The 21,933-nt window shown below is 37.8% G+C and overlaps 1 protein-coding gene across 1 annotated transcript; it reads right to left on the reverse strand.

Moving 5' to 3' along the window:
• Positions 1-7,792: 7,792 nt before the first annotated feature.
• LOC131315966 (uncharacterized) lies at positions 7,793-21,322 on the reverse strand. Its single transcript, XM_058345222.1, has 14 exons — positions 20,905-21,322; positions 16,812-16,973; positions 16,480-16,545; positions 16,154-16,297; positions 15,675-15,788; positions 15,351-15,452; positions 15,035-15,220; positions 14,295-14,384; positions 14,095-14,229; positions 11,519-11,641; positions 10,550-10,635; positions 9,866-10,478; positions 9,660-9,737; positions 7,793-9,194 (listed from the first exon to the last, which is right to left on the reverse strand). The coding sequence occupies exons 1-14, from the start codon at positions 21,151-21,153 to the stop codon at positions 8,151-8,153; spliced, it is 3,192 nt and encodes a 1,063-aa protein (XP_058201205.1). The 5' UTR covers positions 21,154-21,322; the 3' UTR covers positions 7,793-8,150.
• Between the last annotated feature and the right edge of the window lie 611 nt (positions 21,323-21,933).

Genomic DNA, 21,933 nt, shown 5'->3' on the forward strand with positions numbered 1-21,933 from the left:
ATAATGGGTATCTTGAATTCTCCTCTAAGCATTAGTTTTGTGTGAATAGACAGCCACAGCCGTTATACCACTCAGAGTAGAAGATTCAGACTCAGATACAGATACAGATACAGATTCAGCATCATAGAACGAGAGCATCACGACCTTGTAATCATCCTTGGATGAATCGTAACCCAAACCATATCCATACAAGTAAAACCCATGAACCGGATCGAGGACAAAAGGCAATGGGGGCAGTTTCTTACACTCTCTAGTAGACGGATTCAACAAGAGGAAGTTGGAATTAGCTTTATCAGAAGCAAGAAGCAAGCCATTACAAGAGCCCAATACATCACCCCACTTGTTCTCGGGCTGTTATGAGCGAATTAGGAAAATCAATCTTTGTGGCAAACGGAATATCAACAACGAGATTGATAGAGTAGAGATCGTCAGTGGTGAAAATGAGAATGATGTTGAGGTCGAGGTGTTTAGGGTTATTGGCATTGGTTTGATTGAGGTGGGTTTGGGCGAAATAAGGGGATGAGATTAGGGAATCCCACAAGGGAGAGACGCACTTGAATCGGCAAAGAGACTTCACCGGAAGTCGAGAGAGTATGTCGGCGATGTTCTCCGGTGGAAAGATTGCATAGGAGAAGTTGTTGGTCTCACCTCTGGACATACTACTATTTCTTTCTTTAGAACTTGGGTATTTCAGATTTGTGGATGCTTTCCTCATAAGGTTCTCTTGATTATTCCCCCATCGGCGTGGAAGAAGTGGTTGGTCTCAACCCGCCTGATGAAGCGGTTTTCAGCACCTTCGGAAGTGAGGTCCTTCGGCCACCCACCTGTTCCTCCACGTGGGTGAGGTGGTTTTCGATGTGCTCAATTAATGACCTACAAAATAGAAACGGTAAACTATGGGCACCGGCGTGGCTGTCGCCATCACCCCTCCGATGCCTAAGTCAGTAGAGATATGGAGAGAGTTGAGTTTATTGTGTATCAGTCTCGTACCTTTGTGATATGAAGGTGTGATCTTTATATAGGCATCTTGGGAGGAATCGCTTAGGACTGAGACTCTTAAGTCTTATCCGCTTGTGGCAGGTACAAATAGGTGTTGGAGTATCCTCCTCACCTCAGGACTCCCCTGACCCTTATCAGGTTTGAGGAGTCCTTTTATCTTTGGACTCTGTGATTGTTATCAATGTTAAGAGTCCTTACAGTGCAAAGATCCCCATGTGAACTGAGACCTTTTGGGCCTATCCGTACATGACGAGCTTGATGAGCTTTGGAGTGTTCTTCCTAGCTCAGGACTCTTTTGATGTTTATCTGGAACAAGAGTCCTTGTGATATATAAGTTCTTAAAGGTTTATCTCTTAAGATCTCTGGTCCTTATCCTTTCCTGCAGGATAAGACCTTGGTTGTTTTAGGAGTCCTTTAGACTGTATGAATTCCCTTCGTAGAGTATTTTATAGTGATTGGTTTCAGGTGATTGGTATACCACTTCCCTTACTCTCCAGCTCTAAGATGGAGCTGGATGTAATGCTTTCTTGCACTTAGCTCCTTGGCTAAGCTGGAGATGAGCTGTGTTTATAGGTTGACTGTTGCCCCATGGGCTGGTCTACTGAGCTTAGCACTTCAAGCTAAGCTCCGTGTTATTAGGTCCTGATGCAGAATGAAAATTGTTTATTATTTAAGAAAGAGATATTTAATTTTATTATTTTGGTTATTAATTATTTCTGAATATTCCGCTTTGAGTGCCATTTGTTTTGGCAAGTTTTCTTTTATTATCTAGTATTGAGATTTGAGATCAAATCTTTTGATTTTGGTAATATTCAAGTAGCGATTCCCCAAGATTCAGCTTCCTGTTTTGCTGATTCCTTTTCGGTCTTAAGTTTTTAGTATAAAATAAGTTGTAGGGTGATATTAAAATAGAGTTGTTTTTTATGATTGAATAAATGAAAATTGAAATTATTTCTCATTATTGTGTGTTAGTAGAGGAAGTACCTCTAGTTCATACTTGTTCGTGATTGTCCTTGTTGCGCGTTCTTTTATTTCAACACGCCTCCCTGCATCAGTTGGTATCAGAGCTCTCGTTCCAGTCCTGACTATGGCCGGAGGATGTGCTGGAGGTCGAGGTGGAAGAGGAGGTCATACAGCTTATGTTAATGAAGTCTATGACCGAGATGAAGTTGCTCGAGATGCTCGAATGGAGGAAGGGTTTCAACGGCTAAAAGCGAAACTTGAGACGGTTGTGCAACGTCTTGAGGCTTTAGAAGTTGCAAACTGGCCTCGCCGTCGTCCGGTTCAACCTCGATTTCCGAAAGAGGAGGAGGTGTCGGATGATGTTTCTATCTCCAAACCTTTGGTTGGTAATCATCAGACGAGGGGGAGGACAATGGTGAATGAAGCTACCATTGAATGGCCATTCACATCAAATATTATTCTAGATCCAATTGTGGATTGGAGTAAACCGCCAGTTTTTGATGAAGAATCGGTGGAGAATATTACAAAAGAAAAAAAATCAGAAAATATTGGAAAAAAAAGTTGTTACCATGCTTGAAGGTGGTGAGATTGGTTGGGGTAATCAATTTGAAGATTCTTTTTTGAGAATATACTGAATCTGTTGTGAAGAAGAATATTTGGATTGCGTACTTAGAGCAAGTTGTGACAAACAATTTTGCTTTTATTTTTCAAGACTCTTCTTTACAGTTTGGGTTCGGAAAAATTAATTTGAGGTACAAGCTTGATGCAGATAAGGTTCGGCGTATTCAACTGTATAAACTCAAGGACGAGTTTCTTCAAGACGGGAAGAATGATGCAGAATGAAAATTGTTTATTATTTAAGAAATAGATATTTAATTTTATTATTTTGGTTATTAATTATTTCTGAATATTCCGCTTTGAGTGCCATTTGTTTTGGCAAGTTTTCTTTTATTATCTAGTATTGAGATTTGAGATCAAATCTTTTGATTTTGGTAATATTCAAGTAGCGATTCACCAGGATTCAGCTTCCTGTTTTGCTGATTCCTTTTCGATCTTAAGTTTTTAGTATAAAATAAGTTGTAGGGTGACATTAAAATAGAGTTGTTTTTTATGATTGAATTAATGAAAATTGAAATTATTTCTCATTATTGTGTGTTCGTAGAGGGAGTACCTCTAGTTCATACTTGTTCGTGATTGTCCTTGTTGCGTGTTCTTTTATTTCAACACGCCTCCCTGCATCAGGTCCCCTTCATGGACCTTCGTGTTGTGCTGGGCTTAATTGCCTGAGCTGACCTTGGGACGTTAGTTTATACTTATCACCACCGTAGTGGAACTCTTGTTTGTTGCAAGGTTTGTGTTAGGAAGTTGTGGAAGAAAATGGAGAGTAGTATGAGAAAAGCCCTTGGGCCACCCATGCATAAAAATCCTTTGGATTAGCAAAGACTGGTGGAGCCAAAGAAATTAGTCCTATGATGTGCGTAAATTGGCTCAGGAACCACTCTTCATCACACAAAAAAAATACGAAAAATTAAGGATAAACAGATTGATGTAGAAGAGCATCTTTAATCATCTCCAATGTTATACCCACTTCCCTATTCATTTTGAGCATTACTCATTTCCTCAACCAAATCCATACCTATTTTTTTCAAACCCTATTTTACTCTCGTTAATTATAAGTGTGTCACTCATTAATTACAATTGTGTCATTCAGTATAATAGATTTGGGTAAAAATAAGAGTTTAGCATTGGAGATATTTTACCCAAATTAAATCAAGCTTTTGACCCAAATCTCTACCCAAATTTGAGTGAAGAGAATGGCCGGGGCTGGTGATTCTCTAAGCAAATTGAACAAATAACATGATAATATTTTAATTTCACGTGAAGAAATATAAATAATTAAAGTATGCATATATACAAATAAAGAAATGTGAACTGCTCAAGATACAAGAGAAACAACTCCCCAAAGAAATGGTGTCATTATTAAAGAGTCTGTCTCAACAGCTTCTCGTCTAGACGAACAATTAATCTCAAAAATTACGACAAAATTAAAGATAAACAAAAATTTACAAAAAATAAAAAATATTAAAATAAGTTCCAGACTTGTAAGTTAAAAAAAAACACGTGTAGCCTACCATCTGTGGAAGCTTGCCAGATTAAAGCATCTAGTCTGCTATTTAAACACTCCAACAGGATTTTGTAGCAGATTAGCACTAGCATAGGAATCAAACTCTTCCAAAGCATACAACCTTCTTGTAACATTGAAATCTCAAATTCATCTTACATATATCTCCATGTCAAAAACATAAAAAATACTCTCCCCCTTAGTCAAAGACAGTATAATCTGGCAACAACAATTGTATAGAAACTCATATAATTAACATGAATATACAATTTGTCATCAACAGAAGAAGGCATAAAGTCATTTACAGTCCACATAACACCTTAAGAAATTACTTGTGTTCAGTACCATGTCCCTTAGTGTTCCTCCAAGCGTATAAGGGAAATCTTAAATTCTCCTCCAAGCATCAGTTTTAAGTGAATAGAAGGCTAATCATCTCTTCAAGATCAGGTTCAGATTTAGAATTAGAATAAATACGATAGTAACAGATAAAGCTTGTAATCATCCGTAGAGGAGTCACAACCAATGCCATAATAATGTACGTTCAAGCTACTAGCCCGATGCCTTTCGAAAAGGGAAAGCCTACTACCAACTTGATCGAGGAATAAAGGGGGCGTGGGAAGTTCCTTACATTCTCTAGTGGATGGATTCAACAAGTAAGGAGTTGGAACAAGTTCGACGAGAAACTAGAAGCAGACCATCACAAGAGCACCATACCGTGAACCACTCCTCGGCGGCGGCGTTTCGTTCCACCATAGGAAAATCAAGCTTTGTGGCGGTCTGATTTACGTCGGTGAAATCTACGGAGAAGAGATTGTAAGTTCTTGAAATTATAATGGCTTTCTAGTCGAGAAATTTATACATCTAAAATTGTAAATAATTTTTTGGATGTCCGAAATAGTGAAAGTGAACAAGAAATTTGAGACGGGAAAGTACTCCTTAACAGTATTGATTTCGTTGTCAGAATCTTGAATTCTGTTTGGTGGTTCTTCCGAAATGGAGGGAAAAGAAAAGAAAATTGGACTGATGTACGTATTGAAAACGATTTCTAGTGAAAGGACAATGGGATTCATGACGTCGGTCCCATATTGTTTTGTACTATTCGTGGAGGAGCCATTGTTAATGATTGAACATCCAAACAGTGAAGCATTTTTAGTGGTCATGAGCTCAGTCAAAAAATGCGCAGGAGTACGAATGTGAAAGCGTATTTCAAAAATTTCCAAAATAAAAAAAATTATTGTAAATACAAAGATTGAGAGCCGGAGCAAAGACTTTTTGAAGGATTATGTGAATAAAGTCATGAGTTCTTATATAAGTCATAAAGTCTTTCCAACTCTTCCCTCTTAGTTCTCATTATCGCGAATTCACTAATTAAGATGTTTTGGCAAATGATTTAATACTCTCACTCAAGCACGCATAATATGTGACTTGGATAGTGACCTAACACGATGCACCTAAAGCTTTGTGTTGCAGTATTAACCAAATCAACATCTTTACAGAAAAATGAGATAACAATGGCAAAATAAACAGGAAACGATAAAATTAGGTAATTGGAGAGTTGCATTGATACATATCGTGAGAATTACAAAGTCCACAAACAACTAAATCAAGCTTAGTACACAAGAAGCCGAGAAATAACACCATGATTGTGGAATAATAAATGAAACCATCTACCGAAGAAATAATTGGCAATTCTTGTATTCGACAAAACTTGACTTCTCAAACCTTTCGAGTGGAAGTGTACAAAGATGACAGCTAAACTAGCCTTAATGCTGAAGTTATCCCAATTGGTCGTTATTAAGGTTGACAATTGATGTTGGAGTGCGTGAAAAGTGCATAAAATTGTTTGAAAATGTAAAAATGCATTGCAGTGAGTTTCTTTTTTCCCCATTCTCCTTAGCTTATCTAGTGAGCAGAAGGAGCCTTCATTGCCTTATAATAGAGCTCTAGGTTCAAACCCTCAGATTACTGGGCTGCCTGTGTAGGTATATTTTTGTACTTCTGGTGGGTGTGAACTAAGGTCCACATGAAGTAGGCCCAATAAGAAAGCCCTTCTGTTGTTGTCTTGGCTCCACCACAAATCTTGCATCACCCCCACTTGATCAGGTTGTAACCACAAACACTAAGACAGGTGGATTTTCTCTGGCTCTCTGGACTGAGTTTTAAGTTTTACCCTTGGTCCCTTACAGTATTTATGCCATGTCAACAGACTTAGGTAAAAGCCATAACTGACCCTTTGTCAGATTTATCCAGAGAGGACTGCTCTCTCTCTCTCTGCACATATCAACAGATTCAACACCACTCCAGGAACAGGGCCGGCTCAATGGGGAGTCCAAGAGGCCGCCGCTTTGGGCCTCCACATTTTGGATCAAAAATAGGGCACCCCTTTCCTAGATAAGTATATATATTTTCTGTATGTAATTATAATACAAATTCCTTTGATGGTTCAATGGTAAAGTGTTTGCTCTTTTACATAAGTTGTCTAGGTTCAAACTTGAGTCTACTGAATATTATTGCAACCGTACAAGCCATTAAGGCCAAAATATTTACCATGTTAAATAGTATGAATGAAAATTATATATAGAAAAGTATTTTTGTTTATTATTTTTAAATTAAAAAATTTATGTAGGGCACTATTCCATCACTTGGCCTAGGGCATCCAAATACATTAGGCCGGCCCTGTCCAGGAAGGAACTGGCAGGATGAACTTCATGTTGAAAATTTAAAATCTGATGCCTGTAGTTAATGGGAGTACCATGCTTTGGTCAAGGATGGGCCTTATCTATCATGCGGTAAAGAAATGAAATGCACGCTACCAAAAGTTTGGTTGTCCACCTAGGGATAACAACGGTTCGGTTCGAGTAAATTGTAAAACCAAAATCAAAACCAAAACCAAAACTTATAATCGAAACCAAAACAAGTGGGTTTCTTTTTGCCTAAATCATAACCAAAACCGTTGGCTACCGATTCGATTTGGTTCTCACCAAAATCAGTGGTCAACATTCTTAATCAAGCAAAAGAGAAACGGAAAGCGATTCATTGGATTGACTGACTGAATAGGACAGATGTGAGCGATAGACGAGAGTTGACTTAATCAACAAGATAAAAGGGAAGAAAAAAAAATAGACAATGTAAATAATAATAGGTGTAATTACTACAATGTGAATCCATTTTCAAAATACGACGATAAGAAGAGAGTGAATCCACAGAGTTCAAAAATACCAAAATATCCAACAAAATAACATAAAATTGTCAACGTAAAGTTCATATTCGTGTGTGTGTGTGTGTGTATATATATATATATATATAATATTATACGTATATGTATAATAGTAGGGTATTTTCATCATTATACTGCGGTTCACTTATGGTTCCGTTTTGGGGCAGTTACCATATAAAACTGAAACCTAAACCACACTGGTCGTTTGTTTCAAACTTAAAACCCAAATCATAACCACAGTCAAAAACCATCCCAAGTAGTTCATTGCAGTTTGATTATGATCTGAACCGATTGTCAAACTTGGGCTTTTACCTCTAGGTTCAGAAAATAAAAAGTAATTTCCACCAGGCTTCCTCTAATTAATGAAACCAAAGAGAGAGAACTAATTGTCGTTGGCCTTAATTCTCCCAATATTCAAATAGCACATTAAAAGCATTAGTTTTCTTTTCTTCGCAAATGTCACACACAATTGGAGCACTAAACACAACAAATAAAAATGAAATCAGACTCCAGACTTGCCATAACCTCTCAGAAATTTCACACATTTTGGAGAATGTGTTGATAGGGTATTGTAAACCTCGGAATAAATACAGAGACTAATGAATTTTTTACCAAAAGTAGTTACACAAAAGACACCCCAAACACAAGTACACACCCTAAACAACCCAAAACCTAATGGTGAACATTCTGACAACACACAGAAAGATGTGGAAGCTCAACAAAATGCCAATGCTGTTCCATGAAACACACTCTCGAGAATTGGTAATGTACATGTTTCATAACCTGTATATCAACCAATTCCCAGTACCATGCAGGCAAATCTCCAACAATAGTCAACCGTATGAGATGTTATGATTTCTGAAGCACACACTTTTCGTAAAGGGAAAGGATGTCTTTCTTGTTTGGATTCCTCAACTGAAGCAGCTGAGCACCGAAATTATGTTTTGTCAGCTCCTGCCTCAGTTTCTGAACAGTAAACCTTGTATAATCTTCTGAATTCGTTTGCTGGCTGTGATTATCCTCATCACCCTTGAACACCGACCCTCCATCTTCCGGCTGTTGGCCCTTTAAGGAGCTAGTCATAGTTTTCGATCTCTTATTTCCTCTAACTGCCGTGTCATCCACATCCATATCCTGAACCGATTCCACACCCATTTCGAAATCATCAATTCTTAGCCGTTTCCCATGAGAAGCCGTTTTAAGCTTATTACCAAGTGCCGTTTCGTTGAGTTGAACTTGGGTCAATTTTTGCTGAAGCGAGTCAAGTTTTCCTTGTGTTAATTGTAACTGAAGAGAGAGTGCTTCTGCTCTATTGTTTGCTTCTGCACAAGCTGCTCGCTCAGTCTCTAATAGGCTCTCAAGGACTTGAACCGTACTAGCTCTCTGTTCATTGTTAGATTTTAATAGCGACTCAATTTCCTTCTCCCTTTCTTCGACTCTTGCCTCTAGCATTGAGACTTTTGAAATAGCATCCAGTTCAGCAACTCTGTATCTCTCGGATTCATTCGCCAGGTCACATTTTTGCCTGTCTAAACTTTCAATAAGCCTCTCTGATCTCTCAATTTGGGCTAACCTTTCCATTGCTACACGCTGAATTTCGGTTTTGTCCTTTTGAGCAGTGACAGCCTCTGAGCGTGCTCTATCAGCTAATTCAGTTGCTCTTTTGGCTTCCCTCTCCGCAGCTTTGCATCTCTCTTGAACTTCCTCAAACCTGTTGAATTCAGATAGGTATCTTTGTTCCAAATGGATTTTTTCCTGTTCCAGTATCCGGGCTTCTCTTTCATATGATTGAGCTGTAGCATTTGCAGCTTCTAATCTCTCACCTAACTCCTTAATTTCATGCTTAATCGCAGAGACTTCTGAATTGTAGTTCTTTATCTTTGACTCAGCTGCCTGTGGTAATGATAGAGCACATGTCAACACTACTATGCAAATCGGCAAATTGAGATGAGTACTGCTAGGGATGAATATATGTGCACATCCATATCATTCGGAATGTAAAGCGGACAGATCAATCTGACTGGAGTCTTCTTACAGTAATATGGTAAATGCTGGCATAAGATACATCTGCTATATATTTTTCCTAAGGTACTAAAAAAAGATTAATTTGAACTACCAAATATCCCGCAGTACCCTCAAAGAGAGACAAATCTTACTGCACTGGGACAATACGTAACGTTCACTATTCGAAATTCAAATCCATTATGCTATCAACATGCAAAGAATAGCCAGACTAAAACTAGCATATAAAAAACAGTAGGGGACTCAATTGCTCCTGTCCCTGCAAGGTAAAAAAGCAACAAACGTGTGCAGGATGTAAAAGATTATTCCCAAATGGTGTAAAAGCCCAAAACTCACCTTCAATTCCAAACTCAAAGTTGTCAAGCGCTGCTCTGCATATTCAATCTTTGATGCCTTATCCTTTATTTCCTCTTCCTGCAGGTTCATCACCAAAAGAAGAAAAACAATAAACAAACAAATCACAACACTCCGGTATCATCAACTGCTACAAAGGTAATACACTGCAAAAGAAATTACTAAATCAGAGGAAGAAAGAGATTCACCTTCTCAGCCAAGGTATAAGAAAATTCTTCCCTCAAAGCATCTTCCCTCTGCTGCGTCTGCTTATTACTGCGTTCCTGAACAACTGCTGCCTTCTCAAGAGCAGCTTTTGCTTCCCTGACAGCAATATCATACTTCCGCTTCCACTCCTCTGCCTCCTCTTGGGCAGACTGTGATTGTTCCCTGGCAGCAGCCATTCTTGCCTCTGCAGCACTGCTCTTGGACTTCAGAATCGCAATTTCTGCGCTTAACTGGTCTTCTTCAGCCTTCTGCCTCGAAATGACCTGTTCATATTTCCTTTTCCAATCCAATGACTCGTGTTTGGTAGAGGCTAATGATTTTGATAAGCTAGAACTCCTCTCTTCCAGTGAACTACATTTACTCTGCAAATTTGTTATCCGACTCATATAATCATCTGCAAGCTTTTTCTTGTCGTTTATAGCATCCTCGTAACGCTTCAAATATTCAGATTTATACGTTTCGCTAGCTTCTAATTGCTTGTTAAGCAAACCCATCTTATCTTCAATTGAGCGGCATTTCAAGGCGAGTGAACTCCTCTCTGATCCAATTTGATCTATCTGCTTCTTGATGAGATCAAGGATAGGACCTTCCAAACTGGGAATCACACGCGCATATTTAGTTAAGATTCAAAACACATTAAATAAGTAACAAAGGATGATGTTAACCTTTGTCTTAAAAAGATGGCCAGTTTCCTCCATTTTTCTGGGCCATGAGATGATGCTTCATACTTTGATAAAATATTATCAAGAACCTGCATAACATACAACCACATTATATTCCAAGGACCAAAAAGAATTCCAAATCTTTCTATTTTCTAATTCTACAAGGAACCCAGCGTATCATGTTCATAACCATACCAACACTGAAATAAGCATTAACTTTTAACTTGAAGAACTTAATGCCGTAAATATGTATGATCACACTAACAAAACTAAAAAACTTAATGCACTCCATCTACACAAGTTGCGCTTCGGCCATGACCATCAACAATCAGGCGTCCATCACCATCGACTTCCAAGACAATTGGGCTGCTTTTGCAAAGCCTCTATTATGTAGTTAGCTAACTAACAAGTTACAACTTACAATTAATCTTGGAGCTTTATTTCTAATTTATGGTTATGACTTCCACTTCATAGCTCTCCCACTCTCTCCCTCCGATTTGGGTACAGTGAGCAACCAAACGAAATCCCTAGCCACCAGACTGACTTGATATAACTCGAACCTGCCCAGTCTAATCTAAAAGACGGTCCTGGTGTTTTTCAAATCAGGGACGCTGACCACTTCGAGTCAGTGGTCAATTGTCCCCAAATCCAGACGCCCTGAACCAATTTCAACCCAATTTTTTAAGGTAGTTCATTAGTCAGCAAAAAAATGTTTCACTTTGAAGCTTCAGTTAAAATGTTGGCTTTCTATTTTGAAAACTATTGACAAATTAAACATTTTAGACGATAAATTCAGAAAACCATAATTACTGAGATTTAGAAATGACTACAGCAAGAAATAGGTATCTCATTTTAACTCGAAGAAAACCCAATGACAAAAGAGTAGATTGAAAAAGTATAACGAATGAGAATGCCTGCCTTGCTTTAATCGTACAAAAAACGCAACATATTAACACACAGTCACACACTCACCTTAAGAATGTTGTCCACTTTTGCATCGGGAGCATGGCAAGCTGATCTCAGTTCCTTTTCCATGTTCTGTATAGCATTTGATAATTGTAAGTATGCCTCCCTAAAAGCATCCCTTTTGTAGTCCTGCAGTAACAGCCAATCTCAATGATTAATGACAGCAATATTTGTTACCACAAAGCTGGACAGCCAGGACTAAATACCGCTTGATAAGATGAACCTAATTTAGGTACTCAATTAAGAAGTCGTACTTTATATCCTAAGGTGTACAAAGAATGGAGAGAGACCAAAATTTACATAGGTGCACAATCAAAAAAATAATTTGCGCAGGCCTCATTATTGCCAGATTTTGCTAAACCACACAATTGAAAAGAATTCCCTTGTGCAGTTAACCATTTGGATGACAAATCCAAATCCATTCTGTCTTTGATTGGAAGGAATGCCTATACCAGTACAAGTAGAGAAACTGACATGGTATACTAATAAGTGTTCTTATTTCGGAAATGAGCAACAGTAAAAAGTAATACTCACGTGAAATATATCGTTCTGGTAAAGGTAATCATGTAACATACCTATGATCAAAGTAAATATAGTAGTTTCTTTTTTTTGTATTGGAAGTTAGCTAATGAATGAAAGGGGCATGGTAAATTGAATTTTTATTGTCGCCTATACAGGCAACATGGATGGTCTGAACGCAAATTGTTATGGTATGAGGAACGGGAACGTGGCACACCATATACCCTAAATTGTGGTACGGTAGGATTAAGCTTCTATTGATTACAAAATTAGAATGTACTTATTTTGAGCAATAAAATTTAGTATAAATAAAAGAGTTTCCAAAATTTTAATGCTCACCACATTTCTCCGAGCATAAAAACCAATCATCTAACATCTTCTCTTGCCAAAGCTCCACTTTCTACATTTTTTCACTTTATCACATTTGATACATTGGGAACAATTTGTGGATAACTTCGGATTGCTAAAGTCACTTTTTCGGAACGAAGATACACCGCGTTCGGACTGTACATTAAATTTTGCAATTCGGTACAAGCATTCCCAGGTAACATATGTTTGTTGAGTGTTAGACAGAAATACGGGGGCCAAAACGAAGTGTCCAAGCTTGAAAGAAGTTAATTGTCAGTTTGAGAAGCTTTAGACTCAATCCCCATTGTCAAAACCTAAGAAGCAGGGACATGTCAAAGAAGGATACATGTCCGTCTCAGACACATGTTGGACACAAACACTTCTTGAAACGTGTTACGAGTCCAATTCCAATACTCTTTTTTGTGTCCATAAATAAGAAATAAAATTCTTAATTCCGACATGCGTTCAATATTCTTTCTGCAATGTGTCGGACACTTCTTAGGTGTCTATGACTAAGAAATTGGCATGCAATCAACACTTTTTAAATACTTAGGTAACGTGTGATTATCATCAACATTCTGAAAACTGATATCATTATTGAATACAAGTTGGACATAATTATATTTCACTCAAAATTTATAGCAAAATGCAAATAGATACACAAAAGAAATGTTAGGAAGAGGTTTTTTAAAACGTTTTCTTTAGTTCAGTGTCCATCAGATTCTTCATAACTTCTTGCACCGTAGTTATTATTTAGTATAGCCCAGGCGCAAAGTTCTGTTGGGCCTGAGGCGAGAGGCACAAGGCAAGGGGCACGCCTTTCTGAAAAGAGGCACACCTATGCGAAAAAATAATTATTTTTTGAAAATAATTGTGTTATGTGCGCTAAGCTCGCCTTTTTGTGTGCTTTTTTGAAAGAAAGCGCACTTTTTTGATCAATTTGAAAGAAGTGCGCTTTTTTGCGCCTTGTCACTATTCTTGCCTTGTCGCTTTTTGCTTGCCTTTTTCAAGTCGCCTCGCCTTGGGCCTAGGCGCGCCTTTGACAACTAATAGGGTGCAGACTCATGGTGATAGATACCTCTATAATTGAATATTTACGAAACAGAGTATCCCTAATGTGTTTGTGTCCTATTTCTTGAAAAATAGCATATCTGCGTGTCTGTGTCGTATCTCATACATATTCCATTTGTTTGAAATTTAATTCAGAGAAAAAATTGACTCACTCAAGTTACTTATTTGAGGTCAGAGCTACACATATAGATAACGTGTTTGGAATAACAGCAGTAATACGTAACTATTCCATACTACATAAAAACAAGTTTAAAGGGTAGGACATAATTCTTCTGCTCCAATTAATATTGAAGTCTCTGGAAGCTTTAATGTAATCATACATCACATATAGATAACGTGTTTGGAATAACAGCAGTAATACGTAACTGTGCCATACTACATAAAAACAAGTTTAAAGGGTAGGACATAATTCTTCTGCTCCAATTAATATTGAAGTCTCTGGAAGCTTTAATGTAATCATACATCATTCGGATGTTACGCATAAAATGACAGACAGTTCATACACGATACAATTACCATCAACAAAATAAAAGAAGATTGCCGATCAAAAAAAAAAAAAAAAGATAAAAGAAGATTTGAGCATGAAAGAAACTGCACACTTCTATGATCGAATGGGAAAAAAAGGAAAAGAAAGCAAGGATTACCTCAAATGCCTTCCTTAAAAAGTCTAGGAGACGCTTTTCATATTTTTGTCGTGTTGAACCAGTACCTATAGCAGTATTATTGAATGCAGCAATCGACTTTTGAACTGCTTCTTCATGTGCTTCCCTTAGAGCAACCTACAATCGCCTAACAATCAGAAAGCATTCAATCCAACAAGTCGACTGAAAGCAACAAAACTCACTTCCTCAGGCGGCTTTGAACGGTCAAAAGAAGACATATAAACATTAGTTGCTAAATCATATGCCCTCTGACATTCTGCTTCTTCAACACTCTGCAAAACAGTTGAAACCACAAGAAAGTTGTCCAAAAGATTACTAGCACATACTAATTTGCTCAAGCATCACATTAGTATCAGTCTTCCCAAGCAAATAAAGCAATCCAGACAAAATTTATTTGTAGCATCCACTGGTACAAATTCACAAGCATGAAGTTCGTAAATAAAGCAGAAGTATAAGAAAGGACAAGAAGACAAGAATCAATTTGTTGTTCTACAAGATTCCTTTTAGTTTTTCTTGAGAAGTTTCTCCAAAACATGGCAATTGAGCTTTCAAGATTGAACCAACGAACATATAAATCTATGGGCAAAGTCATTTACTTTGCATCAATCTTTTATAAGTCAACTGCAAAACATGGAAGATATATTCCATGAAGGATAGAAGGTTGTGCCAACGCTAAGCCATTTTAGCAGGGAAATCATTCTATCTTTGCTTTCCTTCCAAGTGGAACAAAGGAAGCAAGGCACTGTGACATGACACCAATATCATGATAATGTTCGCAGCATTTTGCACACTTGAGCATTGATAGCACAAGACTGAAAAAGCATAGAGCCTTCAAGTGCACCAACAATCAAAACTTACAAGAAATCATGCGAGCATAGACAAAGGGAATAGGAAAAAAAGAGAGCTCAACAAATAATGGTACCTGCCATGAGGAGGTTATCGTAGGCACAGCACCTTTATTAATTGCATCCAGAAAAGACTGAGTAATACGAGCAAGAATGGGTCCCGTCATTACAGTAGCCCCTACTTGCTTGGGCCTAGTCCTCTCAAAAACAAACTTTGTCAAAGCATCCAGACCAGATCTAAATTCTGGTCTTAGTTTGTCCAACTGCATCAATAGACCAATAAATATGCAAAAAACAAACATAAAGTGAACGTAAGAGCCATATTTTATTGACAGCCACGATAAGGACCATGAAGACGCTGGTCTAATCCAATAAAAACAGAAAGGGACATACAGGAATTTGGTCAAGTCGTTGGAGTTCATTTTCATTGCTCAAAGGCCGGACAAGGGCAAAGCATTCTCTATCCGGAAAAAGAGCCCGAATAGAATCGCGAATCTAGTAATCATAAGTATAGTAATGTTAGAACAGCGAATTTGCTAATGTGCAGCAGCAAAGAGCATTTAAATTTTAAATATGAAGCGCTCAAAACTGAAACATACAATAATCACCAAAAATAAAATCCAGACACGAAAAAGCGGAAACACTATCTAATAAATTTCCCCCCTTTGCTTTCACTAGTTACCACAGAATTTTATGACATGAGCACAACTAGATCACCTCATTTTTGGAAGCTATATCTCTAGCACCGCCTTGAACTGACCTTAGAGCTAGCTCTAGGTAGTCACGGGGTGTTATTTTCCTATTATCTTCCACCAAGTCCAAATAGAAGTCCTGCAACAAAGAACTAAACAGTGAATAGATAATCTGCACAACACAAGCAAACATGTAACTGGATAAATATTATCCAGACACGTATGGGAGACCAACATACAAAATACTACTCCCTCCGTCCCAAAATGTTTGTCCCGTCCGCAAAACGAGAACATAAAAATACTACAACTTCTTTTCAAGAAAATATCAAAATTGTTTCAACAGATTACTAGATGTCAAGGAGTACTTTCAAGTTATAAGAAAATTTCAATTGTTTTTAAGTCATCGTTTTGTGGAGCAGACACATTTTGGGAGGGGGTAGCAGCATATGTAAGAATACAGTATCTACACCCACAGATCAACAAAAAATGATGTTAGCAAATTACCCTTAAAAGCCAAACAAAGACTGGGGAGAATTGACCGAGCTCAGAAGCAGTACTCCGTCCTCCAGATGCTCTAACACGAATATGTTTAGTCATTTCAGTAACAAGAGACAGGCGATCAAGGCTGGCTTCATCAATACCACCCATCTGAATTGACCGCAATACAAAAACAGCAGTCATTACCAAATGTAAAGCATAACATCTGCCAGAAATTACACATACCACAAGCTACTTGTAATATGCCTCACATCACAAGTTAGAAAAGAGGGATAATTCAATATGACAATGCCGTGTAAAATAATCAAGAACTCAAAATCAGTTTATCAAACCTGGTTGTACACAAACATGCTTGATAAGAGAACAGCTAAGGAGAATATCTGTGTGCTGTATGTTCCCTGTCAGAAACAAACGAAAAGAAAACAAAAATTAGATTACTGAGGATATTAGTGAAAAAAACATAACCCAAAAATAAAAGTCAAATAACACACCACGAAGGAAATTGGAGATCCTGATTGTGTTAATCAACTCCAATAAGTATCACGCACAAGATGTATAAAAATAAGAAACTGGTCTAGAGTAATACTGTGAAGTGCCAAATCTACACAAATAAGGGCAGTATTAAAAATCCCACCAGCTACTTGCGAGAAAAAAAGAAACACACCGTTTGATCATAAGCATCAATTCCTTCACTATCTAACAGTAAGAGGTTATATTCAGTTCCGTCAAGAGCAGTTCTCCTTATGGGTGCACTCCACAACCAAAGCCCTTTTGTACAAGGCCGATGAGTCGATGCCACTTGAAATCCACTGCTTCTTCCAAGAAGCTAGAGCACATAATTGAAAGCAGCAGTTTTAGATATAGGTGTGACTAGAAAAACTTTATAAACAATAATAGGTTCAGATTATGGCATCACAAGAGAAGCAAACATGCATTACTACAAAAGATAATTAACAAGCAATATCATCAGCACTTCGTGAATTGAATTGCATCATTATTGAGTTGCATGAAGCCATGAACTGAACAAAAGCGAATTAAAACCTAAACCATAAGCCAAATAAACTAAATAACCATTTCTAGGGGTTGGCTGCATGAATAGATTTTCAAAATTGGTTAAAATATAAATTACACCATAAACGATAATAACATGAAACATTCACACATTGAAGTAGTACTCGAGGCGTTAACTAGTGTCAAGCACAACCCTAGGTCATCCAGAATCAAGCATCTGCTGCCTCCTCAAATGCACTAAGAGCATTCTTGAGGTCACAATCTTTTCATTGCAGTCCAGTATATTCTCTTGTGAATTATTCTGCACCTCATATTTAGATTGTGTCACAAAACCCACACACGCTGTATAGCATTGTCTGTGAATGAAGACGGTGATCTGTTTGTTGTTTTCCTAGCATCTCGAGTCGGGGAATACCCTTGATTGTAGATTCATAAAGTGGATTTGCTCAGGTTGTCTAATTTTGTCCATGGTTTTGTCAGGATTTGAGTTTCCGTATTAATACCTAGTGCACTTGTTCTTTACCTTATCGTTGTTGCCTAATTTCAATCGTTGTTGAATTCCAACAGGACTTAACTGTCGCTTGGTAAGATTAAGAATATTAAATTGTAAGATTAATATTGGGTGATGAATTAGGTTGAGCTTATTTACCCCTCTCTAGGTGCACACAACACCTGCTCCACATTGTCACTTGTATTTATTGGAATAATTCCGTTCCAATACTAGACAATAAACCTTACTTCTACACTTAATGGTCGGTTTGAAGCATTTTTACCCATAAAATCTTTTCCGCAAGTGGACATAAAATGCGATCACTCCTACCTTTACCCGATCACCTCTTGTGTATGGTTGCATCTCTTTCTCTGAATCCAATTATAAACAGGAATCCCTCTAATATAATATATATATATATATATATATATATATATATATATAAGTCCATTTCAAATGAGGTGGTCCTCACTTTAGTTAAAATGCGGACCTCCCCATTTCTCCCATTTTCCGATCAAATTTCGATGATCCGAGCCGGCCAATGTGATCCAAATGTGATTATAAGGGTACCCGCGAGAAATCAACAAAAAAATTACCAGAAAGGGCTTCATTCGAACAGTTTTTTATTTAACGGTTCAATAAAAAACTGATCAAATCAAGCCCATCCCGGGCATTTTTTTGCCAGTTTCTCGCGGGTACCCTTAAAATCACATTCTGAACATATTGAGCGGCTCAGATCATCAAAATTCAATCGGGAAAGGGGAGTCCGCATTTTAAGAGGTCCTCATTTGAAACTTCCCCATATATATATATTGTTACCGATATCTCAATGAGTTGATTTTTCACGAGAACTCTTAAAAACATGTTTTAAACAAATTGAACGGCTCCGACTTAGTGTGGGGCTTTTGTTTCAAAAGTTGTGTTAGATGTCGTGTCCCTTGAACCGGCCACACACACACATATATATTTTTATTATGTGTGTATATATACACATTTATATATTTACACACAAGCATAGGGCTACCTCACGAAAACCATAGAGCTTCGATTGGGGACCAAATTGTTTTCAACCATCAACAAAACATCGGAAAACAAAAGCAAAAAAAAATATTTATGCCAAGATCCTTTTCAGTGTTCTAAATTAATTGGCGCTAGGCAGTGCCTTACCTAGGGGCCAAGGCGTTGATCTAGATGCTGGTCCGATAAATCGGCTAGGAGACTAGCCGGGATTAATCATTATTGAATTTTCTAGGGGGTTAACTGTTGTGTTAATAAACAATAAAGGTTTTAGGGAAGTTTATATAACATATACAGAGCAGATCAATCTGTTCGGAAAAAAATCCATTGATCAAAACCTAATCAATCTGAACCTCTCTGATGCCATATATTGGTTTGGGATGTCATTTTGGGAAGGGGGTGGAGAATTTTTTTCTAAACAACCTCTCTCTCTCTCTCTGATGTGAATGTTTAATGATTTCATTTGGGATGTCATTTTGGGAAGGGGGTGGAGAATTTTTTTCTAAACAACCAGACTAATCTCTAGGCGCCAATTAATCCCCGATTAATCGGCCTAGGCGCTACGCAGCGCCCGGCCGCCCAAATAGCGCCTAGTGACTTTCAAAACACTGATCCTTTTAGATGAAAAATATACCCCAAGAAACATTTTAAGTCAAAACAAATGGAGCCTAAAATAAAGAAGTAAAAATAATGACTTTTGTCACCGAGTGCCCTAAGAACACTTGTTTTAGCAATCTTGAAATAGTTGTACTAAATCCTTCATATAAGTGTGTGCAAAAGGATATACATAACTACTTTACCCTCTGTTAACTACTGGACTCAAAACACTCATCACAAAACCATAATAATGATGATTTCATATTATAAACATGTTAATAACATATCCATTACATAGGTGCAAGTATGCAAGGGGTTACAGTATCAATATGGACTCAACTCGGTGTTTACATTATCTGTCTATCAAAATGAATGTCCAAATATTGACATTTAGCAAAAAATCATCAAATTCTAGTCACTTTGCAATAGCTATAATCGATACCCTAATTTCTAAACTAGTGACACCCTGCAAATAAAATGGGCATAAAGCAATTTCCTCTGTCGTCTGCTCCTCTATTTGTTCCCATTGTCCTCAACTACAAGACTTCCCTCATATTTTTGTCAGTTCCGCCAGTTTGCGATTTCTTTTTTTTTATTCAAATATTGGCATTTAAGTTCTTTTCTATCCAAGAATTTGTTACTATTTGGCATTTGACAAATGTTAGCAATGAAATATCATTACTTTCTTTGCCGTTAGAGAGAGAGAGAGACTTTCCAGCGTTCCTTCTAAAAAAATCACCGAACTCCAGTCACCAAAAATCAAAACCCTAGTTTCAAAACTAGGAATACCACACAAATAAAACGGACATAAACCAAAAACCATGGTATATTACAAATCACGAATTACATGCACTAAATCCTCCAAAGCCAAAGAGCAAAACCAATAACTTAAAGCCCAGGAAATACATTCTACCACAATTTCCACCATCCTCTATCCGCTATCATTGTAGTACTAAACAACATACTAACAAAGATTTCCCGTTTACCTTCTCGAAAAATCACCAAATTCTAGCCACTATCTGTAGTAGCAACAATCAAAACACTAATTTCTAAACCAGCAATACAACATCCACGAACTACATCCGCTAAAGACTAATTTCCCACAAATTGCACAAAGACAGTATTATTAGAACCCTAAATTGCATACCTAGATTGAATATAAAGTGTCCAACTTTTAACCCTAATATTCGAAACTAGCAACACACTCCAATTAAAACGAACACAAACCAATTTCCACTATCCTCTAGTCTACTCCTCTATCTGCAAGCACTGCACTAAACAGCTTATTAACAAGAAGTCACCACCCGTGGGCTTGCTCCAGCGGAAGGGAAAGGGCCCTTGCCTAACTTTGGGCAGGGTTCGACTCTTCTCTAGTGTTGTTACCATGAATTACTTGGCGGGTCAGGCGATGGTTTGCTTCAGGTCGTCTGGAAGTTTACGCACTATGGGTGGGTTCAATTAGTGGCCCTTGTGGGGTGGTTAGTCACCATCTGCAGTAACAACAATCAAAACCCTAAAAATTTGTAAACTAGCAATACAGCATCCACGAACCACACACACCAATTCCTAAAAATTGCACAGCATTATTAAAACCCTAAAGTGCATGATTAGACGAATATCGAAATTCCCTAAAATTTCCAACCTGATTCAGTATGTAGCTCTTGCCTTGTCGAGCACGACCGCAGACGGATACGACGCCGATGGGGCCCTTGACGAGCTGGAGCGCGGCGACGGCCTCCGGATCCATCTGGAACTTCCCCTTCTCGTCGCAGTACACGAGGCGGATAGGCCGCGCGGGGCCGGCGGTCACCGACTGCGGAGGCGAGGGCTCCGGCGAGGAATGGGGCGAGTCGCCGGAGCTTCTCGAGAAGAGCCTTCGCATATTGTCCATCGAAATTTTGAGAGAGAGAGGTGCGAGGGTTTGGTTTTTCTAGAGCGAGAATGTTTTAAAACGGGGGAGGGAAAGAAAGGAAGGACGGTGGGGTACTGTCTTTAGGGAGAGGTGAGGAAGGCAGGAAGGTCAAGGGCCGTGGCTTGGTCAACATGGGATCCCTGGTATGTTTTTTATACTTATGCCATGTTTCCCTAAGGAAGTAGTACAATACGGTAAGTATTTATTTTTTAAATAGTAGTACTACGTAAGAGTACTTAATTTTTAATTAAAAAATAAAAATATTAATAGAACGGATGCTTAATCTTCTTTACAACCGATTTAAAGTTAGGGGTGCATGTCTTCCCTTATATTTTTGGTAACTGTCCTCCTCCCCTTATTTTATAAAATCTGTCCGACTAACAAATGCCCATAGTGCATGTTTAGGCTTCATTCTTCTCAACTTTTTGTCGAAAAAAAATTCTAATATATTTTTGGCTTTTTCTTGAGCTTTTTATAGTAATTTATGATTAATTATTTATCTCAATGAGAGAAATCTGAAAAATAGTATAAAATATGAGTTGATGTTAAAAAAAATATCATATGAAACGACACTTTAGGGGGGGGAAAAAAGAAGAAGAAGAAGATGACTGCTTGGTATTTTTTCATCTTTAGTGAACTTTTTGTTGTTTTTATCATAATTTTGTATTTTTTGGACTCATCTTGTCGATATGGATAATTAATCCAAAAAATATGACGTGAATCAAAAGAAAATTTAAAAAAGGCGAATAAAACAAAAAA

The sequence above is a fragment of the Rhododendron vialii genome, chromosome 2a (genome assembly GCF_030253575.1).
Source record: "Rhododendron vialii isolate Sample 1 chromosome 2a, ASM3025357v1".
NCBI lineage: Eukaryota > Viridiplantae > Streptophyta > Magnoliopsida > Ericales > Ericaceae > Rhododendron > Rhododendron vialii.

Excerpts from the sequence above, each read along its gene's own strand:
- LOC131315966 (XM_058345222.1), bottom strand. The coding sequence starts at position 21,153 with ATGGACAATATGCGAAGGCTCTTCTCGAGAAGCTCCGGCGACTCGCCC. Across the intron at positions 14,230-14,294 it reads GTTCAAAGCCGCCTGAGGAA|GTTGCTCTAAGGGAAGCACA; the intron begins GTGAGTTTTGTT and ends AGGCGATTGTAG. Across the intron at positions 10,636-11,518 it reads AAGTGGACAACATTCTTAAG|GTTCTTGATAATATTTTATC; the intron begins GTGAGTGTGTGA and ends TATGTTATGCAG.